This window comes from Alosa pseudoharengus, unplaced genomic scaffold (genome assembly GCF_046254945.1).
Source record: "Alosa pseudoharengus isolate Yale_2024_CS ecotype anadromous, Long Island Sound unplaced genomic scaffold, YU_APseudo_1.1 YU_APseudo_1.1_scf_22, whole genome shotgun sequence".
Classification (NCBI taxonomy): Eukaryota; Metazoa; Chordata; class Actinopteri; order Clupeiformes; family Clupeidae; genus Alosa; species Alosa pseudoharengus.
Window position 1 is genome coordinate 18,144,247 of NW_027468680.1, and position 17,475 is coordinate 18,161,721.

General features: G+C 41.7%; 1 protein-coding gene across 1 annotated transcript in view; it reads left to right on the forward strand.

The window, feature by feature from the left end:
- The first annotated feature begins 668 nt into the window (after positions 1–668).
- The window catches only part of gabra2a (gamma-aminobutyric acid type A receptor subunit alpha2a), an 18,474-nt gene continuing 1,667 nt past the window's right edge, over positions 669–17,475 (forward strand). The window contains exons 1-9 of the mRNA XM_076299926.1: positions 669–824; positions 1,269–1,352; positions 2,270–2,382; positions 3,702–3,769; positions 8,890–9,110; positions 10,569–10,651; positions 11,335–11,478; positions 14,853–15,005; positions 16,076–16,278. Of these exons, the coding sequence (XP_076156041.1) occupies positions 1,282–1,352; positions 2,270–2,382; positions 3,702–3,769; positions 8,890–9,110; positions 10,569–10,651; positions 11,335–11,478; positions 14,853–15,005; positions 16,076–16,278 (1,056 nt within the window). The 5' untranslated portion in view covers positions 669–824; positions 1,269–1,281. The remainder of the gene's footprint in view (positions 825–1,268; positions 1,353–2,269; positions 2,383–3,701; positions 3,770–8,889; positions 9,111–10,568; positions 10,652–11,334; positions 11,479–14,852; positions 15,006–16,075; positions 16,279–17,475) is intronic.

Below are 17,475 nucleotides of genomic sequence, written 5' to 3' on the forward strand. Positions count from 1 at the left end.
AAGTGGGCCCTGACTTAAGTTGTTGAAGAGTTATGAAGCAAGCCTGAAATACATTTTTCTTATTAATAAATAATGAAATTAAGGTGTCTAATGTCATTTTTTTCTCTCTTTTTTAAAAAAAGAAAAGAAAATTAACTTCACAACATCTTACAAATTGCGACGAAAAGTCCAAATCCCACCCTTTGTTGGGTTATCCAATGAAATGGACAGTCGCTTGTCTATTGACCGCCATCATACCCAAGAGATGTCATAAAACGCGCTCTCTGCAGCGAAGCTATACGTGTGATCAAAAATCTGCAAAAATGAATGAAATCCTAATAGCCCAACGTAATAGTCAAAGAAGTCACTATTTACCATTTTGCATACTGTTGAGCGTCCACGCTGTTAAATGGAGCGTGTGGGTGCTGAGCTCGCTTTAGGACCCGGTTTCTGTCTCTCCGCGCGCGTCTTCTATCCATGAACACACTCAGCAGCTACACTTGATGTTGCTTCTGGTGCGAGTTCGCACACGTCTTTCTGCGCGCCGCGGAACTACCCACAGGTGAACGGACTAAAAAAGACGGGGATCTCCAAGCTTTTCATAAGGTCACCACAGGTCCAGTATTGGATGTTACCAGTGTTACCACTCACAGTTTTTGTATGGGTTACCTCATTCTTTGGAATTTATTAGGACTTTTGTTGTTATCTTGGAACACGTCCCGAAAGTGGCGGCGGACCTAGATATTGGCCACTTTCTGAGACTCAGCTAAGAGTTGTATTCTCCGGAAGGACTTTATTCATCTTTCCTTTCATTTGGACGCGTGATCAAGCGCGCTACGGCGCAGGTAAGGCTCGTCCACTCAAGGCGGTAACTCTTCAGACTTTTAGGAGACATGGAAAACTTGAGTCTACGGTCCTTTCTTGAGCCTTTTTCCTTGCGCTTTGGGGATGGATGTCATTTGCCATAATAAGCAATAAAGGTTTCTGACACAGATTCGTTCATAAAGCCGCCTAAGTTAGTACAATTAGAAAGCAAAGTTTAGCTCTCTATATAAATATTGTGAAAATCTTTACAGAAATAACTGCCTCCCAGCATCATACCACAATAACTGCTTGCGTAAATCTCTGTCATTTGCTTGCTTGAGTTGTACAAACTGACCAAAATGTCAACGGAAACAGGGTTGTTAAAATGTTTGAATGTCAACCATTTGCTGTTCAAGGCGAGGATATTCTCTTGCGCCTCTCCTCTGATGTTTAAAATCTGTATTCTTTTTGTCTGGATGGTGAAGACGTGCGTCAACGATGAGCGAGCGGTGGCGCTTCCCGCGTGGCGCTCTGGCTTGGCTCTTCACGCTCATGCTGTGGCTGGCGAGGTAGGGGATTTCAGTTCGCTTATTTTAATATGTTTTAATACAAATACACTTAAAACCATTGTTACACTTCCTGGTATGATTTACCAGGGCATGTGTGATTGATGGTTTGATGGTATGTGATATCAATCTCTTGTTGTCCCCACACATTATGAACAATCATTCATTTGCAGACATAAAACACCTTGCTGAAAACCAGGATGACACGTGATAATAATAACTGGCATCATGATAATTGTCTAGATAACAAGGTTCATTGGATGTGACCCCAGTCAAACTGTCCTTTGTGTTGTGCTTGTGTGTGGTTCTCTGATCCTTATGTTTCTGCATATGGAGATGTATTGAGATGTTGCATAAAGGTTTCCGTGTGTCTCTGTGTACCATGAAGGAAGAGTAAGAAAGAGAATTGAGACTGTCATACTTAATGATCACTGACTGCTGTAGTCCTCCATGCATTTCATGAAAGTTTTATATGAAGTCTAGTACAATTCCTGATCTTCAATACAGTCCATGAACTCATTTTGAGACATAAATATGCCTTTATGCTGTAATCGCTTTCATAGTCAGCACCTTTATGGTATAGTGTGCAGTGCTAAAAATACATTGACAATGCCATTGACAATGCTATTGTCTGTGACTGGCCAGATATGTGACATATCCATTAGATACAAATCCTCCCTTTGATCCAATTTGGATTTGGATACAGAAAAGAGCTTTTTGTCTTGCAATCTGTCATTAAATACATTGGATTTAAAAAGAAACACTTTCAGATATATGACAACCATGAATGGCTCATGTCCAAAAAGCATGAAAGTACCTAAAACATGTAAAGGCACTGAGTAGGATAACAGAGATATACCACACTGAGTTTGATTCATGTCTAAAATGTGTTTGTGTGTGTATCTGTGTGTTGCTGCCAGGTCTGTGGTGAGTGAGACTGAGAGTGATGCTATCCAAAACATCACACTGTTCACACGTATCCTGGACACACTATTAGATGGCTATGATAACAGACTGAGACCAGGGCTGGGAGGTAAGAACTTACTAAGCTAACACACCAACCCTCCTGCTCTTTGCTAATTGTAAATACTGTACAGTATGGCTCGTAGGCTTGGGCTACATTATTGCATTTAGTGCTTATCTGGGCTTGTAGTGAAATAAAACCAGACTCATTATACTGTCCACTGATATGAACACAGATATCTTAATTTTCTAATTGTGATATTTCTTTTAAAAAAAAGAAGAAGAAAAGAAATAAGAAATGGAGCCATTAAAAAACGTATCTCCTCAACGCGTATTTTAAACAAGTAAAAGTACAAAAATGCATAGTCTTGATGGGGCTGAAAATGAGGTACTGGAACTGGATCTGTTTACATACACATGTATATCTATAAGTTTTTGTGTGTGTGTATGTCTGTGTCGACATACATTGTTGTGTGTTTGTTTGTGTGTGTGTGTGTGTGTGTGTGTGTGTGTGTGTGTGTGTGTGTGTGTGTGTGTGTTTGTGTATGTGATGAGAGTTAGAGTGTGTGGTAAAATGGCTATTTTATTCATGGCGTAGACGGGCTGTTTGGTTCTGGCGAATCCACCCTGACAGCCTCAGACAGTTCAATCTCATCTTACGTGCCTTTTTTCTCTTTCTCTGTTCCTCTCTCTCTCCATTTCTCCATTTCTACCTCTCTCTCGCTCTTCTCTCCTACTGTCTCTGTGCACAGTAAGTTGTCATCGTGACCTGTTTACTGACACATATTCAACACATAAACACACTGAAAGTCTAAAAAAAGGCCAAGACACTCAGTGGAAGTGTGTGTGTGTGTGTGTGTGTATGTGTGTGTATGTGGGTGCACATGAGAGAGTACATGTTGTAGTGTGTGTCCATGACAGTGTGCAGACACTAAAAGCACAAACATAAAATAAAGCAGCCTGTGGAGGATAAAATATGCAACCCCTATCAAGAGCATTATGGCTTATTCCTTCAAGAGAAAGGCTAGAATGAACATGGATGCTGTCATGGAACAAAACATACAGTCTCTCTCTCTCTCACTCACAAGTACACATGCACACACACACTCCCTCTCTCTCATATATAGACAAACACACTCTTTCACACACACCCAACCCTAGTCCTGACTCAGAGGCAGATGGATGAATGAATCCAAATGCAGGCATCACGGACAAGCGGTTGCCCCGGCAACGTTGTCGTCTAAGTTTAATGCCGAGATGAAGTGATTCAGTGTGATTCAGCACGACCAATTTAGAGCAAGGCAGCCCAACTCTTTCTATGCTGCCACCGCTGTTCTGCAGTGCATTGTGTCATCAAAGATGTCTGATTTTGATTTCCGCCCCCCATAGATCGAGTCACGGAGGTGAAGACCGATATTTATGTCACCAGTTTTGGGCCGGTGTCAGACACAGATATGGTGAGATGTCTCAACTTTTGTACTGTTTCATACTCTACCCCTGTTATTTGCCCTACAGTTTGTCCAAAATGCACAAAAACGCTGATATTAGTGGTGAACATTGTTTTTTGTCCATTTTTCGCTGTTTCTTTTTTTTCTCTTTCTCTCTCTCCCTCTCCTTCGCGCCGTCTCTTTCTCAGTGGCCTATTCTTAGCGTGCGCACCTCTAAAAGCTTTTCTCAGTTTGTCCCTTTCACTCTCAGATATGCACTCCTTCTGTGCTCAAATATTTAAAAATAAAAGAGAAGAAAAATGCTTCACTGCAAGGACCGAGATGGAGCTCATCTTTAATGTATGCCCTCTCTGTGCCATGTTGGTCACTGTCAGACCATTCATGGACCCCTCACTCTCTTTCCCCCTCTTCTTTCCGTGTGTGTGTGTGTGTGTGTGTTCACTATGTCTCTCTGTCACTTCTGCTCTGCCTCGGTGTCTTGCTGTCTATCTGCCGCGCGGCGGCACACACACACACACACACACACACACTCAACTGTGCCTTGTGCAGAGTCTTGGTGGTGTGTTTGTTTGCAGAGTGTGCAGCAGAGAGAGCCTCAGAGAGAGTGGCCAACACATGCCCAGCACAAGCCTTTGTTCTTCTCAACATCTGTTTTCAGTGTCAGAAACACACGTGGGAAAACAAATCCAAAAACAAAAATAATCTGCTTTACGTAAATGATTAGAGTAAGTCAAGGTAGTACAGTACTATGTATACATCCTTCTTCCCCTCTGAGTCTGTAGTGCAATCTCCTTTCGCTATAAAATAACCATCCTTTCTGCTGGAAACAAAACCAATTTTCAGGTGGGTCAATGTGCAATGTGTTCCTTCACTTTTGCTTCATACTGAAACAGACGTAATAATAACTGTACTTTGATCTCTGAGCTACCTGCAATTGTGTACATTGTTCTCGAAGTCAGGCAGTTTGGTATATGCTATATGCATAAATAGACACATACACAACAGAATACTTTGATGTTTAGATAGTAGATGGAGGCCACTCCCCAACTTCCTTTATAGAGACATATGTTGAAGACAAATGACAGACACAGTTGATCATTTTAAAGATGCCAGGAGGTCTAACATTTAGAAAAGTCATTTTCAGTCATGAAGTCCATTAATTAAAAGGGTTCAAAGATGTGTCTGTTTTTATTTGGGTGACTGACAAAGGTAGTGTAGATATGCAACCTTTTGTCTTATGGGCTCTATGCACGACTCCATTTTGGATCTGCTTCCTACTGGGCAATCGACTTCCTGTTTACGCTGTACATTACACAGTAGGCTATGACAGAAAATGACAGATTACCGGCATGTCAGTTTTAATATAGTAGGCTATTTCTAGTTGAACAACATACCAGTAGCTAAAGTTATCTAACCAGTTCTTGATTAAGGTTAAGACAATTTTAAACCCTTTTCCCGGAGGGAGTGGCACACAACATTTTCATAAAGTCGGTCTACATTACCATGAGACAAGGTCCTACAGACAATGACTATAGAAAAAAACATTTGTCAATGTTTTAATTTAAACATGAAGTTGATATGCCAGTACAAGCGTATCCAAAATGGAGTACTGCATACTGTAGAACCTATAGGACAGCATTTGTAGTTGATTTTTAAATAAATCTTTTTTGACTTTAGGGAACATAGGGTTAAAAGTGTGTATTGAAATTGCATTGGAAATTCCATAGTTTTGTAACTGTTCATATGATTATCAGCCTTTCACTCCTAGCAGTGCTATCTGCCTTGGCAGATCATCCATTTGTTCATAGTTGATGGTTTATGCTGAGGAGTAGCCAAAATCGGGGACCATGTATTAACCCATTGACACAATAGCGACTCCTACTGGTCATGGGGGGCATAGGAAGCAGTTACAGATGAAGGCAGAGGCTAGAGCAAGACTCCATGCACACATTAAGGCTCCCTGCGGAGGTCCGCCACTATCTTGTGTCCACTTGGATCAGTCAGAGAAGGCGTGTGGAGACATGAGGTGGCTTATCGCCATGTCTGACCTGACCGGTGCTGGACCAGGGGAGGGCGAGAAACAGAATGCTGCACTGGGAATTAGAAACAGCTGGACTGGGAAAAATAAGGCAATCCATATTAATCATCTCACCCTTTAATTGTTTTAGTTTTTCTTCGTCATTTAATGAGGATGTTATTGATATTGTCCAATTGTTGTGCTAGCGTGTGACATGGATTGGATGACTCTCTATAAATGTGTTTGTAAAGATTTGTTCAGATGTGTGAAGATACTAAAGCAATGCTAGATTTTTGTTAGTATTTTAGTTCCTTAAAATGTCTTATTCATCTAGTGGAGTTGAGCCAGTATTCGTGTGTTGTGGAGATGTGTACACTTCTTCTGACACATCCATGGCATCCAACTTTGTGCCATGTTCAGCACTTAGCACACAAAATGGCGGTGAGAGGTCATTACGAAATCTGTTTTCTGGAACATGCCTGTGTATGGGTGTGATTATACTGAAGAACCCTGTAACCAAATCCTCACTTTTGAGATCCATTAGCTGACACCATCGTCTGGCACTTTTATCTGAAGATTTCAATGATTGCTGTGTGTACTGTATGTGTGTGTGTGTGTGTTTGTGTGTGTGTGTGTGTCTGTGTGTGTGCATGCGTGCGTGTGTGTTTATTTTTCACTGTGTTCACTCTGTGTGAGATTTTGATGTTTTGGTGCACTAGAGTGCATTCAGCTCCTGGAGGTTTCTATGGAAACTTTCCCCGTAACCCTCCCTCCCACCCCCGCCTGAAGGCTGGCAGGGCTGGAGGGGCCATAGACCCCCAGGGGACTGTGGCATAGGTGATGATGCGAAGCTAGTCTGACAATAGCCAGAGGGAAAACCTGTCTGACACACACACACACACACACACACACACACACACACACACACACTTGCACATATGTGTACATGTACACACTCTCTCTCTGTCTCTCTCTCACACTACACACAAACAGACACACACATACACACATACACACATACCCATACACACACACGCACACACACACACACACACACACACACACACACACACACACACACACACACACACAGTCATGAACAAACATGCACACACACACACAGATAAATAATATGTTTTTGCGCAGGAAACATTTCACTGCGCATTGCACGAAATCACGTTACCGCACATAATACTACAGTCGTGCATGTGCTGCCAACACCACAAACACACACTCTCACCCGTTGTCGGGTGTGTTTATCTTGTCTGCTTTGGTGTGGATCACAGGTGATATAGTGAGAGGTGCGTCGTCGTTGGCAGCCAAACTGTCGCTTCCGTTCAGACACCAGCTGCGTAACGAGCCCGTCGCCCACGGAGATATAGGCATTATCTGTTGACAGCTGCCACTAGCGAGCTCCGTCAGTCTTTCACTCACCACACATACAGTAGTAACAAGACATCTTATCGTGCGTGTCACTTTGAACAAAGAGCATGGATGGTGAACTGCTGTATGGCTCAGTCTTGAAAATACTGTCTTCAATCCTGGACTCCTACTGCAAATGATCTGAAAATATCACACATAACAGTAAAGAAAGAAAAACAGTCAGCCACATGTACTTTGTAGACACTTTGTCATATTACAATTGTATTAAAAGTTAAGCTGAATAAATAAACCCATAAAATCAATAAATGTCTCCAGACACTTACTTGTTAGATATTATACAGGTATTCGAGGACAGAAGTGTATAACCTGACTTCAGAACGTGAAAGTCCTGCGACATACAGTATTTGTTCCATTTGTACTAAACCAACTCGTTAGCCAGGTGGATCAGCAAGTTAGGGATATCGCCTGTGTTACAGTTTTTTTCAAATGCTTACACACTAAATCTTTGCTTGTCACACAATTTTCTAAACATGTCTTCCAAACATCATAACCCCACACCAAATCTGCAAAACCATACACTAATTCTCAGTGTTTGACTCAGTTTTCAATTGACTAAAACACATTTTGCAAAACACCACACACAATTTTCTACTTAACACACAAAAATCGAACAGGAAGTAACTTGATTTCATTTTTCAAACACAACCCATCAAAATGCCACACTAAATAACCAGTGCTTCACTCGCTCTCTGCACATGTATAAACACACTTACACTATACACTTACTTTACTGAACACCATCCAATCATTGCCTTAGTATAGGCCTATGAGTAGACATACTGTACTCTCTATGTAGGTATGGATTGAAATCCAATACGGTTGAAATGTTCAGAACCAATGCAGATACTTTGAAAGGAATGTTCTACAAAAAGTCGAATTTATGTACAGTAAAACTTGTCTTTTTTACTATATTTTTGTGTCTCCCCAAGTTACCATTAGCTCAATATTTTTTTCTATAGACCTATGAATACATACAGAACCCCCCCCCCTCCCCCCCGCCCACACACATAAACACACACACACACACTTTTCTTTGGAAAAAGCAAAGTAATTTGATAGTAGTCAGTCATTTCCGTCTTAGGCAAGATCAGCTTTTTCAAGAACTCCATGTACATCTGGTGGTCATTGTATTTTGCTTTGCTTTGTTCTTGTTGCTGTAAAATACTGTATTTGCAACAGCAAATTATTTGCGAAAAATCACTATTTTTGGTTTCAATAATTCTGTGTATTTCAACTTCTCTCTGTACCGTAACTTTCACTCTTGTATGCAAATACATAAAGCCTATGAAAGACAGAAGAGCGTTAGGTTTTGAGCATCAGTGTCTATATGATGTATCCAAAATGTCATATTATGACAAAAGTGTTTGTAATGTGATGCGAATGTTTGATTTAAACATGTGTTTTTGACATTTTGAATGTAGTGTGTCATTTTGCTGGAGATTTGAGGCATTTTGCATTTTGTGTGAGCAATTGTGGGTTTTGTGTGTGGAGTTTTGAAAAATAGACACAGAGTTTTGAAAACGTGTGTAAACAATTGTAAAAAACTGTAAGTGCACAAGCAGAAGAAATACATGACTGGACTTTCGTTCTCTGTAGCCAGGATTGCCACCTATGTTTGTGGATACTGTATGGCATGTGGTTGACCTGTGGTGCTGTGTCTGGTTGGTAGGAGTATACGGTGGACGTGTTCTTCAGACAGAGCTGGTGGGATGACCGGCTGAAGTTCCGAGGCCCCATGAACATCCTGCGCCTGAACAACCTCATGGCCAGCAAGATTTGGACCCCCGACACCTTTTTCCACAACGGCAAGAAATCAGTGGCCCACAACATGACCATGCCCAACAAGCTACTGCGGATCATGGAGAATGGAACCCTTCTGTACACAATGAGGTGTGTGTGTGTGTGTGTGTGTGTGTGTGTGTGTGTGTGTGTGTGTGTGTGTGTGTGTGTGTGTGTGTGTGTATGTGTGTGTGTGTGTGTGTGTATGTGTGTGTGTGTGTGTGTGGGTGGGTGCATGTGTGTGTGTGTGGGTGCTTGTGTGTGTGTGTGTGTGTGTGTGTGTGTGTGTGTGTGTGGGTGTGTGTGTGGGTGTGTGTGTGTGTGTGTGTCACAAGTGTGTCCAAGTCTGGGGGCCTCACTCAGTCTCTCAATCAAAACCCACTTTAAACTCATCATAACATTTGGCCTTTGCCAAAATATAATCGAAAACTGAGTTTCCCCATTTTGTCAGTATCAAATACCAAATTATCTGCCCTCATTGCCATGGCACCAGCCCTGACTTATGGATGTGACAGTTATAACTGCCCCCTTGGCAGCTGTCGTAGTGGATTTATAAATTGGCAAACATCCTTTCTCGCAAACTGTGGCTCCCACACCACATAACAAAACGTTCTGCACTCCTCTCTACTAAAACACGGGCTGACATGGCCATTCGGCTGTTCTGTGTTAAGTCATGAGTCACAGTATTGTGTCACCTTTAAACAAGAAGGTTCTTTAGTTAGCACTGGAGTGGAGTGACTTGTGTTGAATGTCAAATAGCAAAGTGGTAGATGAGTCGAAGCTAATTATAAGTTGTTTTACTGTAAGTTAGTTGTTTCTCATGAATAACACTACAAACAAGTAATGCCTCAGTGAATATATTCAGAACCATTACTTGAGGTAGTTTCCTGTAACAGTCCATGTAGGGATCAGTGGGAGAGTTTCCTTATCCCCTGGTACAGCTGTGCACACCCCATATCATGCTTTACAGCTGTTTATTTACTTTAGAACACTCCCCATAACATGTACAGCTGTTTATTTACTTTAGAACACTCCCCATATCATGCTGTACAGCTGTGTATTTACTTTAGCGCACTCCCCATATCATGTAAGAATGAAAAAGTGGCCTTCTCATGCCAGGCTTCTTGTCATATTTTCTGTAATGAAGATGAAGAGCTGATAAGTATAACCTGGAATGTCTTGTTAAAGGAGAATTCCTGTTTCTCGAGATCACCGAGTACTGTGCCCCGAGTACCCCCGCCCCCCAAAAAACCCCATCAGTTCTACCTAGCTCCCATGCCCCCAGAGTGTAGCACTGTAGCTGCCTGGCCTGGATGTAGCTGTTGACTGCAGACAGTAATTCGAGCTAGGTAGGACCAATTGTTTTCATTTTTCCCTTTCGTTTTTATATGAAAAATCGCCGGAATTCTCCTTTAATGTACAATATGTGTTGTCAAAATCAGATAGCTTTTCTCGCCTACTTACTCATCTCTCTCTTTCTCTCCCTCTCTCTCTCTGTGTGTGTGTGTGTGTGTGTGTGCGTGTGTATCTCTGTGTGTTGGTGTGTCTATGTGCATGTATGGGCTTTAGACTCACCGTCCAGGCGGAGTGCCCGATGCACCTGGAGGATTTCCCCATGGACTCCCACTCATGCCCTCTGAAGTTCGGCAGCTGTGAGTTCAAACGCCAACCAAACACTTTGCCGGCTGTTTCTCCTGTAATAACGGTTAAAGGAGCAACCCCAGAACTCTTCACTTCTCGTTATTGGAAAAGTCCCCGGGATAATTTTATTTGACTTCCCTAGTTTATACAGAATAGTTTTTCTTCAATATTTTAATCACATTTCTGATATTCCTTATGGAATTCCTTATCCACGGTTCTTCATTTAATTGTGTAAGAAATTGGAGTATCAATTCTGCTGTTTTAGACCTGAAATGGTTAAGATAGAGACATCAAAGTGGTTGGCAGCTGTATGTCAGCACATTATCTGGGCCAGTGAACAGGACTAAGAGAAATAAATAGCTGATGTATATTTTTTTTACTGGCTTTAAATATACTCATCACCTTGCATCTGCATGATTCTGTCTTGTGTGTGCTCAGATGTGTCAGAACATGTGCATTCTATAGATGTCTGTTTTTTATTTTTATTCTGTTCTCAAAGAATACAAACTAGAGGCTTGGCAGCAGCCCAGTTACACGTTTCTTTTAAGTTCTGTTTTGAAAAGAAAGACAGATCTCTGTGGTTCACTAGTCCCAACTGGACCATGCTTATTTTTAATCTTGTATTCCATATTGGGCAACATCTCTGCCATCTCCATAGACTGATCTGTGTCTTGTTCTTTGGCTGGTTGCACAGATGCTTACACTACCTCAGAGGTGACCTATATTTGGACAAGAAATGCCACCGATTCGGTGCAGGTGGCTCCAGACGGCTCCAGGCTCAATCAGTATGACCTGATGGGCCAAACTGTTAACCAAGAGACCATCAAATCCAGCACCGGTGAGTGATTGTATTCACACACACACACACACACACACACACACGCACACACACACACACACACAGACAGACACACACACACACACTCACACACACACACACACACACAATTGCATGAAAGCTCACATTAATAAAGAGATGCCTCTAACCCTGCCCCCAAAAATGGACTGTTTTCTCATAATTTATGAGATTGGTGCTACTGGCAGTACCTATCACTACCTCATTTAAAATTATGAGCATGCAGCACCCTGAAAATGGAGTGAACTTGAGGTTAATCATGTCTTAATAATACTTCCCCATCTCGCCATCACACCATACTATTACGTTGTGACTGGTGGAAAGAAAATTTTGGCTGTGGGAAGAAAACTAGCCCAGTGCTGCCAGACCACCTCCGGTCATTTGTTGGTTTGGAGGATTGGAGCCTGGATATTCTCCACAGACAGGGAGTGGAGTTATACACCTACTGTAGTCTAACTTGAACAAAGCATAACTAGATGTACCGCAGATCGGTACAAAATATGACCGCCGCCCAGTCCAGCACATTTTTTCCACAAAAATAAATCACGCTGAAAGGCCTATATGATTCTAACTGTCTCACTAAATTGCATTATCCACACTCAATTCGTCCAAAACATGATTAGTTCACAGATTTCACATGTAAAATTCATTTTATACAACCCCACCTCCATCTTGCCTGTTCATAATTCTGAGAAATTCTTGAATTGTGTGCATGTGTGCAACATACGGAAAAAAATGGTCATCCTAGGCCCTACAGTTCTCAAGATATTCACAGAGAACTGTGTCTGCCCTACCCTCCTTTCGGGGGGTCCAGTCCAGCGGGGGGGCTACAGATCAAAACGAAAAATTACGGTTCCTTTCTATCCATGTGGGGGTACATGCCCACCAAGTTTTGTGTACCCCGGTCTTTCAGTGTCCCGGGAATCCTTGTTGGTGTACGTCACTAAATGTACACATAAATTATTTTATTGTAAGGCCCCCCCATGAACGAAAGTACACAAAACTTGGCATGCATTCGGAGGGTGTCATAATGTTCCTACACTTTTAATTTCGTGCAGTTTTGACCTTGTCAGCCAGAGATATTGTGATGAAAACACCTAATTTTTTGCTTTTTAATTTTTAACTAGGTGGCGCTATACATGAAATAAGTGGTAATGGGATGGGTTGACATGCCCCCTTAAGACCAACATACATAAAAAAGGTGGACCTCCTAGGCCCTACGGTTATCGAGATATTCACAGAAAACTGTCTCCGGCCACCTACAGGCCAGTTGGTGTATAGTAACATAAATTAATTTATTGTGTGGCCCCCCATGAACGGAATTCCACGAAACTTGGCGTGCATACAGAGGGTGTCATATTGATCCTACACTTCCAATTTTGTACAGTTTTGACTTTGTTAGGTCACAGATACCTTCAATTACAACACCTCATTTTTACTTTTTTGTGTTTAACTAGGTGGCACTATACATGAAATGAGTGGTTATGGAATGGGTTGACATGGCCCCTTGAGATCAACATACAAAAAAAAAATGGTCCTCCTAAACCCTACGGTTTTCGAGATATTCACAGAAAACTGTGTCTGCCCTACCCTCCTTTCGGGGGGTCCAGTCCAGCGGGGGGGGCTACAGATCAAAACGAAAAACGATGGTTCCATGCTATCCATGTGGGGTTACATGCCCACCAAGTTTCGTGTACCCCGGTCTTTCAGTGTCCCGGGAATCATTGACAGAAATTTGGGCATGCGAAAAAGAAAAAAAAAAAAAAAATCTGACTAAACCTCGCTGCGCGGCGGTCATAATAATGGGAATGTTTGAATGTTAATTATGAACTTGATCACTTTTTTTCGTGATCACACAGTCTAGAGGATTCACTAACTTGCTCATTTGGGTGACTGATTTGGTGAGATAATGCAGTATGTTTGTGTGGTTGCTGTCCATGGTCCTGACATGCTTATGCTAGATAGATAGATACTTTATTGATATTGATCCCCAAGGGGAAATTCAAGATGTCTATCTAAAGCGATGTCTATCTAAAGGGTAGTGTTTGTCTGTCTAAAGATTAGTTCCAACTAAAAGCCACTGGTGAGTGAGTAAGAGAATAGGGATGAAGTACTCATCAAACACACAATGTAACATGACAGGTTAGGCTTATTCAAATCTCTGAGAATGTGGAAGTCGGGGGGAGTGACAGCTGTCAGTCATTCTAAAAGGCTCCTCATTTCTTCATAATGAAATGGAAGAGACATCCAATTGTTCAAAGCATCTAAAAAGCAATGTGAAAGTTCTATGCATTCAGTGCAGTCAGAAAGTGACTTCACTGAATGCATATAATGACTTTAGCTTTCTAGATATATTTAGCAAGAAATGAGCCAGCGTGTTTACAGTTAGGAAAAAAATGTCAGCATTTTGTTTGTGTAATGTGCTTGAACACCAACAGAGTAATACCTGAGTTTGAAATTCAAATAGATAGATAGATAGATAGATAGATAGATAGATAGATAGATAGAAAGATAGATAGATACTTTATTGATCCCCAGGGGAAAAATGAGGGTGACGTTCAGAGTTATCCATTTAGATTCATTCATTTAACATTTTCATCAAAAGCAACATACAGTATGGTGCAAATGCATATTATCATGACGCATTTCGCCTGGGTACTGAACCCATGATGTGGTAGTGTTTGCACCTTGCTCTGCCTGATATACCACAGACAGGAGCAGTATGTAAAAGTACAGTTGTTGACAGTATTCTTGTCATTTTGAGGGTGTCATTCAAGGGATAATCTTCCCTTGAGAGATATATCTTTTTGGGAATCAGGATAGACCATAAAAAAGGCATGGGAGCATTTTCAGTTCATATTGAGATCTGATGGAGTGTGATCCATTGTAAAACTGTTTGGTAGTCAGTCTGATGTAGTCACATTCTGAGCACACAGTGTGCTGTTTGGACTTCAAACGTGCATTTCCACATGCACCTCTCTATCCAGTCCCGATATTCAGATGGAGAACGCGAGCCAAGTCCGGACATGAAAAGGGTCTAAGTCACACCCAAAAGCAAATTAATGAAGTGGCTGTAATTCACTTAAAAGCTTTGTGACTCACTGAGTCAAATCAAGGCTATTGTCATGCTAACCACCAGGATGCCCTGCTCGTATTCAGCTTCCTCACTAAGGGTTGCTTTTTTCTTTTTCCTTCGTTTGCTTACCTTTTCTTCTTCTTTTTTTGGTGTTTCCTTTCTTCTTCGTCTTCTTGTCTCTGCTCTCTCCCTCTCTTTCTCTCTCTCTCTCTCTCTCTCTCTCTCTCTCTCTCTCTATCTGTCTCTCTCTCTCTTTGTTGTGCTCTGCTTTCTGTTCTAGGGGAGTACACTGTGATGATGGCCCATTTCCACCTGAAAAGGAAGATTGGTTATTTTGTGATTCAGACGTATCTGCCCTGCATCATGACAGTCATCCTTTCCCAAGTGTCCTTTTGGCTCAATCGGGAGTCTGTTCCGGCAAGGACCGTTTTCGGTGAGCGCCACAGCCTACTTGGGATGGGATGTGCACTTATATATGTGGAGCAAGCTAGGCAATGTGTGTGTGAACATGTTTAAGTATTCATGCCAGGTAGTGTCTGTGTATGTGTTTGTATATGATAGACTGTGTGTGTGTTTGAATGTTGTATGTATGTCTGTGTGTGTGTGTGTGTGTGTGTGTGTGTGTGTGTGTGTTTGTTTGTTCATGTTTCTCTTTGATGATGTGCTGCTATAACTCCTATAACTGAAGAGCCTCCTTCACACAGCAGGAGGCAAATATCATGCCCAGAGTAGTGCATACACCCCCCCCCCCCCACACACACACATGTGGGCGTGCACACACACACACACACACACACATGTGGCCGTGCACACACACACACACACACACACACACACACACACACACACCATAATATTTTACTAGTGGCTATACACAAACGTTTTTCTCCATTGGTCTTGATCTGTGAGCACTCAAAATGTCAAAATGTAAATGTGAACTGCCTAACAGGCGGCAAAGAAAACTGAGCCAAAGGTATGATTATCATTTGATCCTGTAAAAGGACAAATGAGCAGCGCTCCGTCATTATTACATTTGAGCCATTTAAAAAGCACACCAGACGGGTCACCTTGTGTGGAAAATGGAGACTGACAGCATAGACCACAGCACTCTCACAGTGATGGCCACCTAAAAAGTTGATGATGGTCTTGATTATAGAGCTGTGAGGACACAGCTGCAATATCACCCATTTGTAGTCTATAATGAAGTTGTAGTCAAGATATCAAATGGTGACCATTTAAAAAATTGGAGTATGTTAAAAGGCACTAAATATAAATAATTGGTTTATTCAGTTAACATTTTTGATTTTAGTAACTGTTGATATTCCAGTAAGGGTTTAGGTGTCCACAAAGATATGTTACTGCTTATGAAAAAACACAAGAATATGTTGGAATACTTATATATATGCAAGATCCGAATAGGATGTTTCAATATCTTTTTTAATTTCTCTGACTAATTAACAGCTGCCTATCAGTTGAATCAGACTTTATTCATTGTTCACGCAGGTGTGACAACAGTCCTCACCATGACAACCCTGAGCATCAGCGCCCGTAACTCTCTGCCAAAGGTTGCCTACGCAACGGCCATGGACTGGTTCATCGCGGTGTGCTATGCTTTTGTGTTCTCGGCTCTCATCGAGTTTGCCACCGTCAACTACTTCACCAAGCGCGGCTGGGCCTGGGATGGCAAAAGTATTGTTAACGACAAGGTAACCATGGCGATGTGGGCGAAGATGGGGGGACTGAATTGACCTAATGGTGACCTGTTGAGAAACACTTACACACACAAGCATTGGACACACACACACACACACAAATACTTGCCTCAATCACAGAAAGCCTCTCATCTTATGACCGAAAGATGAAAGAGCAAAGATAAGAGAAGCAAGATGAGGGAGAAGAAAGGGACCAAGAAAGCAACACTAGGAGAGAGAGAGAGAGAGAGAGAGAGAGAGAGAGAGAGAAGGAGAAGGAGAGAGAGAAAAAGGGGCAGAGAAGACATGCATATGAGGGTGAGAGTGAGGTTACAAGAGTGTGAATAAAGGCAGTTTGTGTAGGGGGAGGGGTGTGTGTGTGTGGGGGGGGGGAACAAGAAAGAAAGACAGGAACAGTGAAATATAAGAGCTGGATCCTTTCTGATTACCCAGGTCTCACCCCCACTTCCCTTCCCCCTCCACCTCCTCCCTCCCCACTCTATCTCCTCTCCTGCTTCCTCATCTCCTCATGAAGATCGACCCATTTGAAACATGTCGCAGTATTCAAAAATGTCTCTTTGAAATCCACATCTCCAAATCACCAGTGAAGGACTGAGAAAACTAAAATCAGAGATTGAATTATTGATAGTCAACCAAAAATGTGTCTGGTGCTCAGGAAAGACATCACACAAACTAGTCTGCTAACACTTCCCAGTGCACTAACTAATGTCACATCAATTCCTGGTTGGCATGTGTCAGAGTATACACAATCTTACACTAAATATTTAAGTCTCAAGTACTGAAAAGTGTAATGTATTCAACATCGAATGCTCCTCCAGCAATAGCAATGTAGCCTTTTTGCAACCTTATAGTATATTTAGCATTTAGGAATACAATTGTTGAAAATATTTAGTAGATTATAATTTCAAACTAAGGAATATTGAGTAGCAGTTCAGTAATCAGTTCACAATCATTTTTATGAAGATTGTAAATTTAGTTATTAGTATGACATGTAGCTAGCTCAAAAGCAATTGGAGTTGATTTGCCTTTGACCTATATAGGTCTACCTCTAGGGACATGCCCAAACACAAACAAGAACAGGTTTAGGTGTACTGTAGGATTCTCCATGCAAGAACATATCTTCAATATGCAGATTCAATTTCTAGATAGGATGCGATTGATATCTGTGTGATTTCCAGTCATTTGGGAATT